The 21,890-nt window shown below is 44.3% G+C and overlaps 1 protein-coding gene across 2 annotated transcripts in view; it reads right to left on the bottom strand.

The window, feature by feature from the left end:
- Positions 1–3,737: 3,737 nt before the first annotated feature.
- The window catches only part of NPC1 (NPC intracellular cholesterol transporter 1), a 47,627-nt gene continuing 29,474 nt past the window's right edge, over positions 3,738–21,890 (bottom strand). For both annotated transcript variants that reach the window (XM_068107460.2, XM_068107461.2), the window contains 7 exons: positions 21,509–21,621; positions 21,281–21,410; positions 20,903–21,103; positions 6,385–6,610; positions 6,171–6,284; positions 5,791–5,953; positions 3,738–4,656 (listed from right to left, as the gene is read on the bottom strand). In XM_068107460.2, coding sequence (XP_067963561.2) covers positions 4,547–4,656; positions 5,791–5,953; positions 6,171–6,284; positions 6,385–6,610; positions 20,903–21,103; positions 21,281–21,410; positions 21,509–21,621 — 1,057 coding nt within the window. In that variant the 3' untranslated portion in view covers positions 3,738–4,546. The remainder of the gene's footprint in view (positions 4,657–5,790; positions 5,954–6,170; positions 6,285–6,384; positions 6,611–20,902; positions 21,104–21,280; positions 21,411–21,508; positions 21,622–21,890) is intronic.

Here is a 21,890-nt window from a genome sequence, read left to right as displayed (position 1 = left end):
GGGATCTGCAGCGATTCCAGGGTGAGGTGGTCGGGGAGCATGGAGGGGGGGGGGAGGAAGAGGAAGCGGATCACAGCATGAGGCATGACCGTCGAGTGCACTTCAGAGGACGAGCGTGTGCGAGCTTGAGCTCCACGTGCAGATCGGTCCGGAGAGCCGCCAGCAGCATTACAATGAGGGACGCGCGCGGGGTATGGGGGCTCGCAGCGCGCAGTGTGAGACCCCCCCCCCCCCGCCCCCCGCCGCTACTAGCACATGCTCCGCTCCGGGTCTAGCACCCTTCGAGCGGTGCCCCCCTTGGCCCTCTCACCCGCGCCGTGCCGTCCGAGGCCCCGGCTGCTAACGAGGCGCGGATATGGCGTGGGAAGGAACGTGGGGAGGTGGGGAGGAAGGCGAAAGGAAGAGGGCAAACTGAAGAAGGTGAAAAGTCAGGGGGGGGGGGGGGGGGAGTGGTTGGTCTTCTGAGGTAACTGTTATCATGACACATTATTTTGTTAAATGTTTCTTCAGTTTCCCCAACAGTTTACGTTTAACTCTTAGCATTTATTTGCAGATTCGTCATGAAAGTTTTATTTTATATGGATGTTCATTACAACCATAGAGAATTTTGTCAAATATATACACCGCTCAAAGCTCGGACAAAAGGGATTCATTCGTTTTGAGAGAGAAAGAAAAAGGGACTTTCAAATCATGAGGAACGAATTTTACAACCGAATATTTTACATCGTTTATACAACTTGATGCTACAAAATCGCCTCGATAACATCTCGCCTCTTTCCGTAAAAGGCGCCTTTTAATCTCGGAGGAAAACGCAATGAATGGTGAGTGTTGGTTGGGGGAGGGAGAAGGGGGCCAGACGAGCGAGGTTTGGGGGGGATTCACGCCTCGTACGGAGGAAGACGCCAATTGTAAGGGCGCCGTCCGAGGTGCTGACACGGAGCCGGTGGAGCGAAGGAACGAAGAACGAACGTCCCTGTGCCTACGCAAACTACCTCAATCATTCATCGGTCGTTCTCATTTGGACACAAGGATGAAAGTGAAGGTGGAAGAGTGCGATGATATTCGGTGGGGCTGCAGTTATTTATTGTCTGCGCAAGTTATCGCGATAATGGTCCGCTTAGCGAGATTACCTATCGTCTCCCCTTGGAACGATCCACACTGGTAAGATATAGTTAATAGCAGATGAATAATGAAATGGTACACCAAACACCACCAACTATTATTCAAAGTTTTTTTTTTACCCATTTAGACATTGTAACCCCCCCCCCCCCCCCCCAAAAAAAAACAAACATTTTCATTGGCAAGAGGGAGGTTACCCTTGATCACCTCTGACTTGCCCTGTGATCCAATTATAGCTTCTTTTTTTTTTTTGGACCATCATTTGACCTTTGACATTTAGGGATAAAGCATAATTTAAGTGTCACCATCTCGAATCTATCCATAAAACTCAAGAAAGTCGGAGGAAATTATTCAAGTTATGATCAAATAGGTTTTTTTTTGTTAGTTAATTAGGTCAATCTGGAAAAGGTAGGTCAAGGACACTAATCAAATATCAGATCCCAACGTTAATGCAGGTGCATAAACTAGTATGATGCAAGAACATCGTGGAAGGCCGAGCGGTCTGAAATTCTACATTAGCAAAATAATAATTTTTAAAATCTTATTCTTTGACCGCCATTTGACCTTTAACCCGGAGAAACGTAAATAAAGTTTAAATTTGGCTTGCTCATAGCTAGAGGGCAATTTCGTTCTGATCAGGGAAACCTTGGTTGAGTTTGTGAAAAATGCTAAAACTGGGTCAATTTTAAATTAGGTCAAGGTCAAAAAAGTGAACTCATGTACTTTGTCTTCCAATTATTGATGCAAATTTTAAATCCAAAAGTCTTCAGACATTGGCAGACCGGGAAAAACAAACAAACAAAAAAAAAAACATTTCAATGATGGTTTAATATGCCATGGGGAGCAAGACCTCAGCCTTTAAGCCAGAGGGGTACAATGTAAATGAAGCTTAAATGCGGCTCGTTAGTGGTCATCGAGATTCACGAGGGTAATGTCGTTCCTTCAAGCAAACTTCGTTATAGTGCAAACAAACAAAAAAAAAAAAATTAGGCGATGACCTTAAAAAAATGAGGTGAAGGGCAAAACATCAGCCAACCTCGCATACTTTATATTCGCAATGTTGATGAAAAATTGAATTCCCAAAGTCCGGGCCACCTCTGACAGCTCGGAAATTTGCAGTTTTCAGCAGGAGGAAAAAATAAAATAAATATATTTAAATGGTGGTTTAGTAAGTACCAGGGGAGAAAGGGGCAGGTCGAAAAACCTGTGGTACAAACAAAAAAAGTGGTAAAAAAAAAAAAAAAAAACCGTACTGTGCCAAATACAAAAAACAATCAATTCATTAATTTCACATCCGGGGCACCAGCAGTTATAATAGATTAAAAATAAGAAAATTCACCGTTTATATTCAGGGTAATGGAAGGGGGTGGAGGAAAGAATCAACAGCTGGACAAAAACAGGAGCTGCAGGTGAAAGCGCAGAGGGTCTCACGAAAGCTGAGGTCGAGAAGGAAGAGACCATGACGGGGTAGTGGGCACGAGAGTTTGAATCTGCTCACGCCCACCTGTGGGATCTTCCGCCATCTACAATTGTTTTATGTTTTGTCAATTACCCCCCGGGCTCGGTGGTGAAGCTACAGTGCTGTCCTTTAGCTCCATGAGCTTCTACCCTTTGATACAAAGTTGAGAAGATAAATTAACGAGTGGAGGTATGGGTCAAGAATGGTAACAAGGTGAGGGTTTATCATAAAACATACGATCTATACATGCAAGGAGTTGATATCTCAAAAGGTTGTGGACAAGCTACGACAAAACTAGGTGGGTTGGTTAGGTTAGGCGACAACAACAAGATTAGGTTTTGGTTCAGGTCTAGAATCCGGCCTATCGGTGGAATACGAAATGTAAACTGTTCAGCCTGGCGGAGGTATGCGCTCGAATGTTCTAGTTAAACATGAAAATAGTCAGCAGAGCCTGCGACATGGAAGCAAAGCAAAATCCAAAAGTAACACCCAACCGGGACGAAGCAGGTCTCGCTTGGTGCAGAGCTCAATCCAATGGGAAAAATGTTAATTCTGAGTCAGAGATTCATCAGAAACGCCGCGAGATCCACGCACGAATGTGCTTTGGAATGGCAGAGAAAAGACGGCAGGTCGTTATCCTCCAGATAAAGATGGACGCCCTTTCCAGGACACAGCAGAGAAAGCATTAGAGCAACAAAGAAGCAATTTCCATCCGGAGCTCGATCAGCACGGGAGTTTCCGCTTTGTGGGAGAGAAGCTGCTTGGGGGGGGAGGGTCCCCCCCCCCCACCCCCACACTCACCTTCAAATAGATCCCAGAAATTCGTTGGTTTTACATTTACAAATACAAACCCAGTGACAAAGTTTCCTTATTTACATTGAAAATTTTGTGAAAACAAATTAGAGCCGAAGCCGGACCAAGCCCCAGGTATAAACCCAGGATCCTGAAGAGTACACACAAGGACCGTCCGATCGGCGGAGACCGGTCAGTGATCAATTCCCACTGAAACTCGATGTTCGCAAATCTTCATGAACGTTTTTTTTTTTTTTTTTAGAACATTCTGCAAATGAAAACCACTTCAGTGGGGGGGGGACACCAAATTACAGATGAGCAAGCGTTTACACCTGCCGCCATTAAAAATCAAACCCGACACTTGATCTCGATCAGAATCAAAAGCAATGTATTCAAGCATTACAACTGAAGGTGTATAAAATGAAAGGTAAGCACATCCAAGAACAAACATCCCATGCACCACGTCATTCAAACAACACTGCAACGATGGCGGCGACATTGTAAAACCACACTGACATTTAAAGGTGGACGAGGTCAAACCAATAGAGGAACTGCATTGCTCAGAAGGTACATCGTTACATCCAGTGGAACGGCTTCAGAATAACTTTAAAAACAAACTGTGCAAAATATCTTTAGATAACAATGAATAAATCACCGTGTTAGAGAATCATTTAAACAGCAGGTAACGTACAAAATGGCCCGTCATCCGAAACACTTGGGTGGTGGTGGGGTGGGGAGAAACTGCTTGAGCATTTGAATTTAAAAGATGACAAAAGCCAACATTTATGGAAAGGGGAGGGAGTGGGGAACCCGGTACAAAATTTAGGGGTTCAGGTGGGAAGGTATATCCTTCGAGTGATGCTACGATTTCAAAACGACACACAAAGGCTCAGCTAGTTTGAGGTCCGATGTGCACTTGAAGTCCGAGAGTCCCTTGTTTTGCTTCCTTACGGTCACTATGCATTTTGGTTTCTCCGCTGCACTTGCCTTATTGTTCCCAGAGCTTCGCCACGTACAAAAGTGATTGTAATGGAAAAGCAGCAGCAAAAAAAAAAAGAAGAAGTCCATCAGTACCCAAACATTGAACCGACATCACGTGGTCTTCACATCAGCACATTTGTTTTGCAAGAGCCTTGCCAAATGTCTTTTGCACCGTGGCAACGACAAGAGCCAGGCTCAGTACCAGCCACCGACGGAGGCCTGAGGTTCATTGCGGTCCAGAGGGTCTCCTTCTCTCTGCTTTGAGTAATGGTGCACCACAACAGTGGCTTTGCGTGTGGGAGGGCCTGGCAGAAACATCACATACGGCATGCGATAAATATATTAATGCTAATTTTGTACACACACACACACACCACACACCACACACCACACACCACACACCACACACAATTAATTTTAAAGTCAGAAAAGTTTGTTACACATTAAAAAAAAACAGCTGTTTGTCTTGTGGGACATCAAAGTGTCAGCTACTCCAAATGCACTCAGTTGGCCTACTCTCTTCACCACATGACTGCCACTCGGCCCGAATCATTAAATAATGGCATCGCACCGAGCGTCAGTTTGATGGCAGTGAGAAAACGAGCAAGATTTGGTCTCCATAGAGTTAACAAAAACTGTTTCAGGTTCTCAGCATCAACAAAAGCTCATCTTTGGTTAAAAGGTGAGACTATGCTATGCCAGGGAAATACTTGGTACACGGCAGGGTTTGTACAAAGTATTTACTCGAGGAATCCGAGGTTCCAATCCCCCACCCTGCTCCCCACCCCCACAAATCGCAACGCAGAAGACATGGAAATCAACCTGGATGACTTGGCTGAAACACAGCGGACTAATGCAGGATATTTTTGGTGAAGTTACTGGCCTGGTTTGCTTTGCACAGTCGACTTGGTGGTTGCAACAAGAACTGCAAATTAACTGGTAACCTCTAAGGGCCTAAACGCGTTAATTGCGCACCCTTAATCCAAGCCTCCAACAGCCAAAGAAGCTCCCAAAGGCTGGTGTGCCCAATAAGGGGGCTTGGATTGAGTTTGTGTATGGGACAAATGTACCAATAAGGGACAAATGTACCAGATGCGACCTGTGCCCAATAAGGGCACACCCGCTCACCATGAGCAGGTGCATGACAAAAATAAATTAAACCGGCACGAAAATGCTTTACAACAACGGCATTTTAAGGCCATTTTCCCTGCTAGAGCAGGGGTTAGCCTTGCGGTCCCCATGGCAAGTACAAATACCAATGGCAAATGTACCAGATGCGACCTGAGAAAAACAGGTGACTAAATTGAGGGAAGTTAAGAAAATCGAGATAACAGTAAACGAGCAAAATAATGAGTCAAATGGGACAGACAGAATTTTAAAGAAACCAATCACGTGACTCATTGGTATTCCAAAAGGAGCATAAGGACATCCTGATGTACCAATGTAGCTGAGCAGGACGGGCAGGAATATCAGCCCGTGCGCAGCTCCGAGGAAGACCACAGAGAGGTACATGCGGAAATAGAACACCTCGAAGATCCGTGACTTGGAGAATGCGAGCACCACGATTCCAGAAAACTTTGTAAGCGTGATCCCACTAAACACCTGCAGGGAACATGGTCAGTGACCAAAGGTGAAGACCTCTTTCAAAGGTTGGAACTCACGGCCCAAGCCGAAAGCAGACTTTAACGAAGAGAGATTGAACATCGTTACATCAAAGTTTACATTTCAAGCACCTCAATAATTATCTCATAACTACCCCCCCCCCCAGCCCCCCACTCCCTTCAAATTTCGCCCACAAGCAACCGTGACCCCAACTGACCGAACTGCCGGTGTGTACAACAGCATGATGAGCACGCTGCAGGCGGTTTCCCTGAGCACTCGTAACGAACGCTCGAACTACATGACTGCAGAACTCGACTGAAATCCCCACGCTCTGAAATGCACGAGGGATGGAAGAGCCAAATGTAAATCAAAATTAAATCCAATCAATGGGGAAAAGGAGTGGTTGGTGAGGATCACATGAAGGGCCTCACCATCACAAGATTCACAAGAGAGACTGCATTCAGACTAACTCCCCACATCCACATGACCCCAAACATGTCCACGATTATCATGGTGATGGTGAGGCATGCCAGTAGAGCCGACCAAATGTCCAGCAAGACTACCATGACAACAAAAATAGCTGACAGAGAGAGTCCCAGGCTCATGACAGTGTCCTCCACGATGGTCAGGTACTGCTCGTAGAACACGTAGAAGACACTGGGTTGGGAATGGGAGTGAGGAGGAGGACAAACCTTAAAGTTAGACCTTGAAATATCTACAACACAACTTTTAACCCCCAAAAGGAAAACATTCCCATTGTAAACATTGGCCTGAAAAGCCAGTCATCAACTGTGCCTTCTCCGTCATGCAAGGTCCTTCCTGGACTTGTCTACCGACAATGCCTTCATCCGTAGCTTTGAGTAATGCTCTCCCCCCTGGGCTAGTCCCCTGACCACACACCATTGAATCCAAGGCTTTCACAATGATTGGAATATTCTGTGATCAGGTTAAATCTCTGGACCTATCACTTTCACATCGCAGACAGGTCAGTGGTCTGTATTCTACCTCTTCCTTTCTGGTCTTATATCATCTGCCCCCTTCCCCCCAGTACAGGTTTCTGTAGGGAGAATGCAGTCTGCCAATAACCTGCTTCTGATGAACCCCCCAAACACACACCCCACACTTGTGGAACCAACTTTCTCAGTCAATTCATTCGCTTCATTCTTACTTCCAATGCTTCAAGAAAGCCATTCACCACCATGCCCCATCCACATGCATCATCCACATGCATCATCGTTTTCTACACTCAGTAACCCTCTTCAACCCCACCTCTTTCCAGGTTTCAAGATCTCCCATGATCGCTATCTGTAGGTGTCAGTAAAGGAGCAAAGTAAACCCATTTCTTGCCATCAAGAGGGTGCATACAGGGTGGATTTCAAAGTCGATTCCCATCAGATTTATCATGTCCGACGACTCCAATGTCACCGTCATCATTAGCATCATCATAGCCTTCGGTGTCATCCTCACTGTCATTTGGGACAATTTCAGGAATGACAGCATCCAGTATTTGTGGTCCAATCAAACCATACATGGTAAGAATGGTCTCGGTTCCCATTCAAAATTGTCGTTTCAGTACTGCGTTGCTGTGTGCTGTGTTCCACATCCTGGCAAAAGAGTTGGTTCTTGCAATTTTTGTCTCAACAGCTTCACAAGGTGGGATGCCACTTGCTTCTACCCCCTTCAATATTTCAAGAGGCTTTGGATCATCTTTTGCTCCATGTGCCTTCGAGAATACACTGAATGGATGTTTGTTGATGGGAATCGTTTTACGACCATACAGCACACACGTGTAATCCTCAATCTTGAAAGTGGTCCTGTTGTTCAGGATGGTCCTGTTGGTCCTGTTGCAGAGAATGTTTGAAGAAATCTGTCATCTCGCTCGAGTATAGAGATTGGACGTTTTTTGCCCTTTCAAACAAAGGCAGCAGTGTATGCATGGAATCCAGGTAGTGCTGAAAAGTAATGGACTAATCTTGGCGAATGACATTCACGCAACGTCAATTTTCACATCCTGATGTGCCCACTTCCATCGATATTCAATGCGACTCGATACAAATGACGTCACAGTATCACGAGAATGGCCGTCAGCCACCCTCGATGTTGCCACTGGGCATGCCATCGATCATATGAAGCCGATCCTTTATCCGCTTCAGGATGTTTACAATCCAAGCATGCAATGCGTTGTCTTCACTCTACCAGTCACCACCGACAATTAGCACATTTTCCAACACCACCGAGGTAAGATTGATGCCTGATGTGCAGGCCAGTCTTTGAGAAAAGGAAGTAGCTACTTTTTGAAAGACTATATGAGCATTTTTGCAATGTATTTTAGTCGCACTTGTTCAGGACCAGATAAGTAGATTGATAATTCAGTTCCACACACTCGTTCAGTATTTTATCGAAGGTTCCTTGCAAGTGTCAAAAACAATGTCCACCCTTTTTGAAGGGTGGGCAAGAACAACATATAACACTGCACGTGACAGTCCGTCAGTTGCTCGAGGCAGATTTGGCGCAGACAGTGCAATTTTATTGGAAATTGCCATCAATCAGATTTGCGCCGATTTCCTTTGGGTTCCCTTTACCTTCTCTTAAAGCAAGGAGAACAACACTTGTCTGTATGCGCCATTTTACTATCAGTTTGACATATTGTCAATGGATATATAAAAGCAGGAATTCAAGATACTGTTCTGTGGCAATAAATGCAATCCACCCAATCATGTGTCCAGTGCATCAAATGTCTTGGGCAAGAGAATCAGGTGATCCTGTTTTTGGCTCCCTGATCTACGCCTTATTTCGTGAAATTGTTTTCTTAAAGCGAACTGAATCCTCATCACATTCCTGAACGAATGCATTGGCTTTCACTTCCCTCTTTTTCAATGCTGAGTAGAGCATCAGATCTCTTGTTTGGCACTTTTCCCTGTATATGTATATATATATATATATATATATATATATATATATATATATATATATATATATATATATATATATATATATATATATATATATATATATATATATATATATATATATATATATATATATATATATCAGAAATTGCAACTCCAAGTTGAAAGGGATCAGCAGAGGCCTTGATTCTCATGTTTCGACATCTTCATTGTCACGATGGATACGGCTGCTAGCCAACTCATCCCTGCGCATCGTTGTTGTGCATCCCTGCCTTCAAGTGCGGCAATGATGACCAGCTTTGCTATCCTTGGTGCCACTCCATCAGAGAAGGGTACTGTAGTTGCTTGTAGCAGCGGTATATCCAGTCATCCGAGAGGCTGCATCTCTTCCTCGGCCAAGGCAATGATGTGACACCGATATTTTCTTGTTGCTAGCAAGGATATATTTGGTTAGTGCATTGTAATAAATATTCTGTCAGATATAGTCACTGATATAATACACAGTGCATTCAGGAAGTATTCAGACCCCTTTGCTTTTTTCACATTTTGTTATGTTGCAGCATTATGCTGAAATCGCTTAAATTCTTTTTATTTCCCTCATCAATCTACACTCAATACCCCATAATGACAGAGAAAACAGGATTTTATAAAGTTTTGCAAATTTATTAAAAAGAAAAAACTGAAATATCATATTTACGTAAGTATTCATATCCTTTGCTATAAAAAAAAAAAAGTATTCATATCCTTTGCTATGACATTTGAAATTTAGCTCAGGTGCCTCCCATTTCTATTTATCTTTGAGATGTTTGATTAGCGTCCACCTGTAGTAAATTCAATTGATTGGACATGTTTTGGAAAGGCACACACCTGTCTATATAAGGTCTCAGCTGACGATGCATATCAGAGCAAAAACCAAGCCATGAGGTCAAAGGAACTGCCTGCAGAGCTCAGACAGGATTCGGTCGAGGCACAGATCTGGGGAAGCCTACAAAAAATCTCTGCTGCATTGAAGGTTCAAGAGCAGAGTGGCCTCCATAATTCTTAAATGGAAGAAGTTTGGAACAACCAGGATAGAGCTGGCTGCCCGGACAAACTGAGCAATCGGGGGCAAAGGGCCTTGGTAATAGAGGTGACCAAGAACCCGATGGTCACTCTGGCTGAGCTCCAGAGATCCTGTGTGGAGATGGGAGAAACTTCCAAAAGGACAACCATCACTGCAACACTCCACCGATCTGGGATTTATGGCAGACGGAAGCATCTCCTCAGTGAAACACATGAAAGCCCGCTTGGAGTCTGCAAAAAAGCACCTAAAGGATTGACTGAAAAACAAGATTCTGTGGGCAAAGCAGCCACCTTTTGCAGATATAACTGCCAAACACTCGTGGCATTCTTTCTACAATGGAAATCAAATATTGTTCGGGAAGTTCTTCCCAACCCTGTTGCAGAAGTTCCCACAAATGTGTTGCATTTGTAGGTTGCTTTGCTTCCACCCTTCTGTCCAGTTCATCCCAAACCAGCTCGATGGGGTTTAAGTCTGGAGACCGTGCTGGCCATTCCATGATTTGAAGCCTAGTCTTGTTCTTTTCCTCAAAGGTAGTTTTGACATAGCCTGGAGGTGTGTTTAGGGTTATTATCTTGCTGTAGGATGAACCCCTGACCAACTAGGCGTATACCAGAGGGTATTGCATGGCGCTGCAAAATGATGTGGTTGCCCTTTTGGTTCAGGGTGCCAGTCACTCTGTGTAAGTCGCCGACTCTGGATCCAGCAAAAGAGCCCCAGACCATCACGATTCCTCCTCCATGTTTGACAGCTGGTGTCACACACTGAGGAACCATCCTTTCGCCTACTTGACAGCATACAAAAACCCTGCGTGATGAACCAAATATTTCAAATTTTGATTCATCGGTCCATAAGACCTTCTTCCAGTCTTCAGTAGTCCACTGGCGGTGCTTCATGGCCCAGGCAAGCCTCTTTTTCTTATTTTGCCATCTTAGCAATGCCTTTCTTACTGCCACTTGACCTGTCAAACCTGCGGCTCGAAGTCTTCTCTTCACAGTTGAAACTGAGACTTGCTTACTTCGACCAGTGTTAAGTTGTGATTGAAGCTGTTGTCCTGTGAGCCACCTATCACGCAAGCTGTTGACTCAGAAATTTGTCTTCTGATTCTGTTGTGGCTTTGGGTCTGCCAGACCTCTTCCTGTCAGAGTTTCCTCCAGTTTCCAAGTGCCTTTTGATAGTGTAGGAAACTACTCACTGACACCTTGGCTTTCTTTGCAATTTCTCGAAAGGAAAGACCTACACTTTTAAGGGTTATAATGGTCTGTCTTCCTTTGTCAATTGCCTTTTTCTCACCATTATATCAATATACTACTTCCTGCAGTGCAATATTGTTCAAACAAGCGTTACGCCTAGGTCCCCCGTCGTTGAAGTGATGGGAGTTGACAAAGTGGAAGACGCAAGGTGGCCATCTTGGATTTTGACGTGGCGACCCAATTTTCAATGGCGTTCTTCCTTATGCCTAGATACACCCAAAAACCAGATTAGAAGTTGGTACTTCGCTTATTTTTCAAGATATTCCGCTCACAAGGTTCACATACATGGCGGAGGCCATCTTGGATTTTGACGTGGGTTGCACCCACACACCAAATTTGAATGTGGTCCTTCGCATATACATGCAAACACGCACGGGAAAACCATAGTCCCCCTTTCGCTCTGTGGTGCGACGGGGGACAATAATGCTTCAGAGGGTGTAATAGTCTGTTCCAATACTGCTTTTATACAGACAGGGGGTTTGTAATCAAGTAATCAGCAGAGGTTGGGACACCGGTAGGAATTGTTAGCATCAACTTTCAAGGCTTAATTTACTTACATTGCTGCAGAACAGCTGTAAGTTGTTAACCCGTTACTTGTTCCCTGAAGGCCTTTTTGTCCCCCGTTGCACCGTGGAGCGAAAGGGGGACTATGGTTTTCCCCTCCGTCCGTGTGTCCGTGTCCGTCTGTCCATAAGCGAAGGACCGCATTCGAATTTGGTGTGTGGGTGCAACCCATGTCAAAATCCAAGGTGGCCGCCGCCATGTATGTCTGACGCCATGTATGTCTGAACCTTGCGAGCGGAATATCTTGAAAAATAAGCGAAGTACCAACTTCTAATCTGGTGTGTGGGTGTATCGAGGCATAAGGAAGAACCCTATTGAAAATTGGGTCGCCAAGTCAAAATCCAAGATGGCCGCCGCCATGTATGTCTGAACCTTGAGCTGAATATCTTGAAAAACAAGCATTCTGAGTATTGCACTGCAATAGATGTCCCTTACCAAAGTTCAAAGTGCCATAACTGTCAAAAATGATCGAATATGCAAATTTATGCACGGTTGATTGTTTTCAAACTTGATCTGAGGTATGCTGAGACACGTGAGTCACGCCTCGCCTCGGTGATAAGCCCGCAAGGTCGCTCCGTGGAGCGGCCTGCACGTATTGCACTGTATGAATTATATAAATTATTACCAACTCACGGTCTGAGGTACGAGCGATTCAAGAGATATCCATTTTTAAAATATTTTCATTTAATTAACGATATCTGCCAAACCAGGTGCCCTATCGCAAATTCCAAAAGGACATTTTAGTAGACTGACATGCTGAACAGATTTGTTAAGTTTCCCCTCGATTGGATCAAAAATGAGGGAGGGGCTCGGTTTTAAAGGTTCATGCTTAAAAACATCATAACTGAAACCATCAGTAATTTATTATATTTTTCGGTTCACGATCAATGTGTATATATATATGTTGCTCGGCTTGGCTCCGCCCCTCCGGAAAGCGCGCGCGGTGTCGCGCTGTTGACGTTCGCGAGACGAGGCTGAGGACGCGCAGTGCAGCTTGAGGAGAACGAGAATAAACAAGAGATATAAATATTTTAAAAATATTTTTCGTTTAATTAACGATATCTGCCAAACCACGTGCCCTATCGCAAATTCCAAAAGGACATTTTAGTGCTGAACAGATCTGTGAAGTTTCCCCTCGAATGGATCAAAAATGAGGGTGGAGCTCGGTTTTTGAAGGTTCATGCTTAAAAACGTCAACTCTGAAACCATGTGACGCATGACGTCATGCTCGCTGACTTTTTTGTTCGTCATGGATATGCGATTTTGCCTGCAAAGTTTGGCCTCGATCTGTTCAGCCGTTGCAGAGAAAAAGGGGTTTTCGTGTTTTCACGAAAAACAATATGGCGGCTGAACCACGTGACCTGTGACGTCATAATTACAATTAAAATATTCTACAGACAGAGTCCATCATATGGTGAAAATGTTATCTCAATCGGTCCTATTATTGCAGAGGAAATCTTTTCTAAAGGAAATTAAAACTTGAAATGGCACTGAGTTAAGGATCATCAGAATTACCAAAGTTCAAAGTGCCATAACTTTGTTAAAAATGATCAAAACGTCGTGAAGTTCGAACTTGACCTGTAACTTATGAGGAAACCATGTGCCAAGTTTGAAATCATTAGCATTAAGCATTTAGAAAAAAAGTCCGGAAAACTGTTCTTTGCGTGACGGACTGACGGACGGCGTGCAAACCTATAGTCCCCTCCGGTGTACACCGGTAGGGGACTAATAAGCGAAGTACCAACTTCTAATCTGGTGTGTGGGTGTATCTAGGCATAAGGAAGAACGCTATTGAAAATTGGGTCGCCACCTCAAAATCCAAGATGGCCGCCACCATATATATGTCAACCTTGAGCCAAATATCCTGAAAAATAAGCGAAGTACCAACTTCTAATCTGGTGTGTGGGTGTATCTAGGCATAAGGAAGAACGCTGTTGAAAATTGGATCGCCACGTTAAAATCCAAGACGGCTGCCACCATATATATATGTCTGAACCTTGAGCAAAATATCTTGAAAAACAAACGAACTACTAATGTCTGATCTGGTGTGTGGGTGTATCTACGCAAAAGGAAGAACGCTATTGAAAATTGGGTCACCACGTCAAAATCCAAGATGGCCGACTTGCGTCTTCCACTTTGTCAACTCGCATCACTTCACCGACGGGGGACCTAGGCGTAACGCTTGTTTACAATACAACTGTGCAATTTACATTATTTCCCCGTTTTTGCTAACCTAAATTATTATTATTTTTTTTTTTTGAACCTCGAGCCTCAAGCCTTTGTACCATTTCAGGTTATTCACGACTTGAATAGCTTCAATTTCAATAAAAACTGGAAAAAACTGGTGTTCTCAAACTTTTGACTGGTAATATATATATATATATATATATATATATATATATATATATATATATATATATATATATATATATATTAGAATTTTCTACAAATTAATTAAAAACAAAGGTGAAATGTCTCACGTCAATAAGTATTCAATCGCTTTGAGCTCCATCATTAGGAAATGAAAATAATATGGAACTCCCCACACTTCAGGAGCTGGCCATCTGACCAAACTGAATAGGACCTTTGTCAGGGATGTGACCAGTAGCCCAATGACCACTGACAGAACCAGAGTTCCTTGGCTGAGATCAGAGAACCTGCCAGAAGGACAACAGTCTCTGCAGCACGTCACAAATCGAAGTTATGGGAGAATGACCACAGAAGCCACTCCTGAGAAAAAGGCACAGGACAGCACGCTTGGAGTTCACAAAAAGGCATGAGAAAGACTTGGAGCATGAAGCAAAAGATTCTGAAGTCTAATGAGACGAAAATATAACTCTTTGGCCTGAGAGCAAAGCGCTACATCTGACGGAAACTGGGCACAGTTAATCACTCATTCAACACCATCCCTACCATAAAGCAGCTTTTCAGCGGCAGGGACTGGGAGGTTTGCAAGGATAGAGGGAACAATAAATGGAGGCAAATACAGGCAAATCCTTAAGGATAACCTGCTTCAGAATGCAAAAGACTTTAGAGTGTGGCAAATATTTACATTCCAACAGGACAATGACCCCAAGGCTATTTTTGATCGATTGATGAATAAACTAATAGATTTAATTTTTCGATTAAATACTTAATTATTTTAAAGTTTCAGATTTGGATGAAAGTGGTGGTTTAGGTACGCTATTAGCCAATTGATTAATAATTTTTTTTTTAATGATTATTATTTATTTTCATTATTAGTCATTTATTTAATTTCTCATCTGGGCATGGCGTCAGGAAGGGCACCCGGCCATAAAAACATTGCCTCAAACAGGGAACCATGATTGTCATGGGGCCCGCAAGGCTAACCCCCGCTCTAGCGGGGAAATGGCCTTAAAAACGCTCATTCATTCATTCATTTCATTCTCTCATCTGGGCAATATCTCATGCACCTTTTGAGCCAGGAAGCTGATATGCAGACACGATAGTGACCAAGTGATGTGTCTATAAAGGATATTTTTGATTTATCTAATTTTTATTTTTTATTTTAAAGATATCGAAATCAATTTTTTTCGATTAATTAATTTGATTTTCAAAAAGTTAGCTTCGGATGAAACTGGTGGTTTAGGTGTGCTATTAGCCAAATGATTAATTATTTTACGATTATTACTCATTTCTTTAAACAACGCAATCAATTATTGTACACCTCTCCCTCCCAATTGTGCGGCAAAAAGGGTTGGCGTCAGGAAGGGCATCCGGCCGTAAAACATTGCTTCAAAAAGGGGACCGAAAAACAACAACAACCACAGTTCCCGAAAAAGGCCAACCCCCGCTTGCGGGGAAAAATGGCCTCTAAAAGGTGGGTTTTTTTTTCTCCCACCCAATACCACCTCTATGTGCTACATGGTGGTATCACCGGGTGCCGAAGGCACCCCGACAATGCCACGCACTGGAGGAAAATGAAATGAACCACTTTTAGAGGCCATTTTTCCCTGCAGCGCAGGGGTTGGCCTTTTTTGGGCACCGCGGTCCCATTTTTGAAGCAATGTTTTACGGCCGGATGCCCTTCCTGCCGCCAACCCTGTTGGTCGCCTCTTGCGACACAGGGAATTACCAGTGAGCTGGTACTCAATTTGCCGACCTCGGAAGGATGACGGGCTGAGTGAACCCCCCCCCCCTGGTGCTAATTCAGCGATTGACCGAGATTCGAAACCAGGATCCGAGGATCCCAAGCCAGCACCCTAACCGCTAAGCCAAAACCAGGCTATGTTAGCCTGGACTGGAGCACGCACTCCACACGCACTGGAGGATGTTATTTATTTATTTGGCATAGGGGGTGGTGTACTTTGAATGCATCTGTACTTGTTTCACTTTTTTTTTTTTTTTGAAAATAAAAATAAATATTCAACAATTTACCAGCTTGCGCCTATAAAAACCAAAACGGTTTCTTTCACCCATTCTGCTCCCTGGTTTACCCCTGAACTCCGCCTGATGAAAACTCGTGCTCGCCAACTTGAAAGACTCCGCAATAAAACAGGTATCACAATTCACTCCCAAGCCTACAAGGACCACCTACAACACTACAAAGATGCCCTCTCCCACACCCGCTCTGCCTACTACTCTCAAATTATCCACTCTGGCTCTGGAAACCCAAAAGCACTCTTCTCTACAATAAACAAACTCCTCAGCCCCCTGGACACCACCACCCAGTCATTCACAGGAGACAACTGCATCTCCTTCTTTTCATTCTTCCAAAGCAAAATTGACATCTACAACAGCTTAACCACCACCGCACCTGCTCCCCCTCAAACAACCTGCCCCCCCCCCTTATCCTGCCAACCCCTGTCTCAGTTCTCCCCAGTCTCCCCTACTGACCTCTGAACTCCTCATAGGAATGAAAACTGCCACCTGCACTCTTGACCCCATCCCCTCCAGCTTTGTCAAGGCCTCCATTCCTGCTCTCTCTCCACTTATCACTGCAACAATAAACTCCTCCCTGTCTACAGGCATCGTCCCACCATCCCTCAAAATTGCTGCTGTTACCCCCATTCTGAAAAAACCTGGACTCAACCCTGACACCCTAAACAACTTCAGACCCATCTCCAACCTACCCTGTCAAAAGTTTTGGACCGCGCTGTAGCCACTCAACTCAAACATCACCTCTCTGCCAATAACCTGTATGAAACATTCCAATCCGGATTCCGCTCCAACCACAGTACTGAAACTGCTCTCCTCAAAATCACCAACGACCTTCTCCTCTCCTCTGACGCCGGCAACCTCAACATTCTCATCCTCCTCGACCTCAGCGCCGCCTTTGACACCAATTACACCATCCTCCTCACCCGACTTGAAACCACCTTTAACATTACCGGAACTGCCCTCTCTTGAATCAAATCATACCTCTCTGACAGACGCCAGTTCATCTCCATCAATAACTGCAAATCCCCCACTGCTCCCCTCCCCCAGGGTTCAGTTCTTGGCCCCCTCCTCTTCATCCTGTACCTGTCCCCCCTTGGTCACAATCCGCCGTCATGGTCTCCAATTCCACTGCTTCGCCGATGACATCCAGCTTTTCATCTCCACCAAGTCCATCTCCACCACCACCCACTCTATCCTGACAAACTGCATCACAAATAAAATCCTGGCTTCAAATCAACTTCCTCAAACTTAACTATGATAAATCTGAAATAATCATTGGCCCAAAAACGCTCACCAAATCCACCCATAACTTTGCCCTCAACATCGACGGTTTCCCAGTATCCACCTGCCCTCACATCCGGAATCTTGGCATCATCTTTGACCAAACCCTCTCCTTCGACAAATACACTAAACACATCACAAAGACAGCCTTTTCACCTGAAAAACAGCCCGTCTCCGTCCATCCCTCTTCCATGGCTGCAGAAACCCTCATCCACGCCTTCATCACCTCCCGTCTTGACTACTGCAACAGCCTCCTCTTCGGTTCGCCCTCAATAATCACCAATAAACTCCAATACATTCAGAACTCCGCTGCCCGTCTACTCACCCATTCCCGGACCCGTGACCACATCACCCCCGTCCTTTACAAGCTTCACTGGCTCCCCATCCCCCAGAGAATCCAGTACAAAATCCTCCTCTTGACCTACAAAGCCCTCCATAACCTGGCCCCATCCTACCTGACTGACCTCTCCAGACACACTCCCACCCGCAACCTCCGCTCTGCTGGTACCAACCTCCTGACCCCCCCCCCCCCCCCCCCCATGCGGACCAAATTCAGATCCTGGGGGGACAGGGCCTTCTCCATCGCTGCTCCCACCCTCTGGAACTCACTACCTCACACCATCAGAGACTCCTCCTCACTCACCACATTCAAAACATCACTCAAGACCCACCTGTTCAACACTGCATTCAACATTTAACCCACAGCATTTAACCCCCGACTATCTCTTCTCCTTCTCCTTCTCCTTCCTTTTGCTTTACCTATTGATTTGTCTTTTTGCACTTGTTTTTTGTACTCTGTCAAAGCGCCTTTGAGCTTCTTGAAAAGCGCTATATAAAATAAATGTATTATTATTATTATAAATCTTCAACTTCAATTGTTTATATTAAAAAAAAATAATATCACATACATTACAAATCCATTTGTGCAAAAAAAGTTTGTATTACGATTGGTGTAAATCTTAACACAGCAACTTACATTCAGTCATTATCCTCAGTTAAACCAAGCCCATTCCTCTGTGGTGACGCGTAGTGAGGCGAGAAAAGCCGATCCATGCCAGTACACAAATAAATATATGTTTTTTTAATTGGTAAATTTGCTTTTTGTAAGTGAGGCAGTAGTTTCGGCCCTTTTTGAACCTTAACGTTGGGGCCCAAATGACCCACCCAAATGCCAGGAATGAACATTTCTTGTGCATGATTTTTGTTTTCAATACCTTTAATGTGACAATAACGAACGTTTTTGTACAAAAGTGTAATTGACCCCCTTTTGGAACCCTTAAAAGTGTCATTCTTGAATAATAATGCCAGAAAACTCACCTTCACTCTTTTATGCCTTTTTCCCCACCTCTGGAGCAAACTCCAACACTCTTCAATCCCACTCTTCCCTCCAAGTCTTTAAAGCAGTTGTTCACCACCATTTCATATCTTCTCCCATCCAAAACCATGATCTTTTCTACCCCACCTCCTTCAAGTTCCGTTTGCTTTCTTGAAATTCCCTAGTGTCCATCTTGTTTATCCCATGTAGCCCACCCCAGCCCTCTTCCATAGATCTCCTGATGTTCCTATTATTCCCCACTGTTCTTGTACTTTCCTTTCTCACCCCCTCGTCTTCTGCTCCCTTTGAATGATCATTTTAAGGCCATTTTCTCTGCTAGAGCAGGGGTTAGCCTTGCGGGCCCCATGACAATCATGGTTCCCTGTTTGAGGCAATGTTTTTATGGCCGGATGCCCCTCCTGGCACCAACCCTTAGTCGCCTCTTACGATGCACAGGGATACGGTGTACCTATTCTAAACCGGGGTACACACCGGGAGAGGGGGGGGGGGGGGAGTGCTCCCTTTGTTATACGTAATATGCGTTAGCTCTTATACGAGCCCCGCCTTCGTAATAAAATGAAATAACAATTCATTTCTTAAGTTACATTCTTGAAATCACCGAGTTAGTATTACAAGACTGATTTATCAGACATGAACACAAGTGTAATCGAAAGTAATTTTGGGGGTCCACACCTCCTTAACGGCAAGAATGTGACGCAAGAACGGAGTTTTCTTTGCTACTCGACTGACACCTATAGATAGCGATCAACCTTTTGTATCCATCCAATAGTGTAATTTAAATCAAGCTGGCTCTCAAACTGCTACTTCTGTGACAGTTTATGGCCGTGTCCATCTTGTTCACCCCATGTCCCCTCCCCCTGCTGTCATTCTTCGCCACATCCCTCATTTGTCAAAGTCTCTATTTTGTCCCTCCACCCTGATGTGTTCCATGCCCACCCCCATTTTCTGTGGTTCTTTTCATTCTGTTACATTCCTGGTCCAGTGCTCCAGCTCCTCCACAAGCCTAAGCTCTGTATACAAATACAATTAAAAAGATGATCAATGCAAGAAGAGCAGCTCCGTTTCCAATTTGACTTGAAAGCCAGTGAATCAGGAGTAAAGTTAGTCTTAACAAGAAGATTATAATCGCATTGGTCTTTGTATTGGATCCATTAAGGATCGGTGACAAATGGCCTGAACAATAAGCTGTACAGGCCATGCAAGACCAAAACCTCAGTCCTTAATTTCATTTCTTCTGAAAGGCAAAAAAGGAGAAGAGACTTCCTTACATCACCATCAAATCATTGCAAACAAAGGATGTGGAAGGCTAGGAAGAAGTAGTTTGGCTCATTCCACCTATATTGTACCTACATCTTGTATCATACTTGGTATGACTTACTTCTCCATTGAACCAGTATAAAAGCTAAAGATACCCTGATCAATTTTACACCCATTGGTGAGTATCGATGAGTCAGCTCAACATCTGCCGTTGCTGATGCGTGGAGACACCTCAGCAGACGGCTCGATCCAAGAACATTAGGAAAGTCAAGAGGCGACAATGTCCAAATGGCATGCTCCACTCGGTCGGTCCAAAGCCTCCTTCAATGGCACAGCTACATCTAGCTTCAAGCCAGCTCAATCAACCCAACCACAGCAAAAGCACAGCCAAGGTCGTTTTGTTAAACATCCACATGTATCTTGGTCAGAATTATTTATTTATTTTAACATTTTTTGCTCAGATCTCAACATCTTTCATCCAGCAATGACATCCCATTTCCTGTGCGTTTTCCTGCGGTGATAGAGCTAAGGTATGTGAAGAGGTCACTACACAGGAAACCTCCCACCTGGTCACCTCACTTCAAAGGCCAATTAAGCAGGTAACACCAGACCTCTGTTACATCTGATCTCTCATTAGTCTACCAATTGCGAATCGATATGATCACACCTGAATCACATAACCTGAAGCCGGTCTCCAGTCAGGTGCTGTCATGTCCACATTTAAACCAACCAAGTCCAAATTATCATGATGAATCTTACATCCACCAAACTGTGCAGGTAGAAGTAAATCACAGACATCCCAATTTTGTCTGCAGAATCAGAAAAAAATGAACGAACACAATGGACTAATTGATAAACTGGTGCATCAAAAAATACTTTTATCCACACCTGTAAGGGAATGCCCGGGATGTGGAGCCCGTGACGTTAAACATGTGCGTGATGTTGCTGGCGATGTTGCGAGCACTCCGCAGTGCCGTTGTGAAGTCATCCGGAGAGCTCAGCGCAGTGTGGTAACTCATAAAATAAGACGGGCCCACCTTTGTCTCATTCGAGTAAATACGCACGGCGTCTGCATACACCGCATGGCCACTGTGCACATGTGGCAAGGGGTTAGATGCCAGAAAAAAAAATACAATTTAAAAACATCATGTTGGGTTCAAGAATACACAATATACACAATATTGTCCACAATGCACAAGATCAAACAATTGTATATTTGGTCTGCAGTGGCCAAGTCTGCACCCAGTACACGGACCTGAAACTCACCCTTTGCCACATTTAGGACTAGGATTATCTTCCAAGAACATGGGCAGGAAGTGGGTGAAGTTGATGCCTACTGGGCGATGCTCCGCCGCAGTGGTGATTGGGTGACACAGCAAACACTCTGGGTCGATCACTAGAAGATAACACAGGAAATGTCAATTTCGATGCAAGGATACCTTGGTGTGCGCATATGTGTATGTGTGTGCATGGAAAACAAGTGCAAAGCCGTACCACTGGCATTACAGAAGGAACCGTTACTGTTGACGCGGCAACAGGATGACTGGGGGTTAAGCCAGTCAAAATAGTCATCAATCCAGGATGCAGCAACACTTTCGATCTTGGTGCTGAGGTTGAGGAGGTGCAGTTATGTTTTCAGACTGAATAGGGTGGTGTAATAATACAACTGAACACTGCTCTGAGGGTGCGTGTGTCTGTGCTGGCAGACATGAACAATTCATTTTATCAAAGGGTTAATAGCAATACACTAACCACCATTGGAAATGTGGTGCGGCTGACATTGAGCATTAGCCCCAAGCCTCTTCCGCTCTAACGAAAGACAAATGCTCAAAATGCCAGTCGCACCTCGTTTCCCATGTCTGAGAAGTATATTCTA

The sequence above is a fragment of the Myxine glutinosa genome, chromosome 2 (genome assembly GCF_964187855.1).
Source record: "Myxine glutinosa chromosome 2, kmMyxGlut1.1, whole genome shotgun sequence".
Taxonomy (NCBI): Eukaryota; Metazoa; Chordata; class Myxini; order Myxiniformes; family Myxinidae; genus Myxine; species Myxine glutinosa.
The sequence above is the reverse complement of the archived record's forward strand: the minus strand, read 5'-3'. Positions and strand labels throughout refer to the sequence as shown.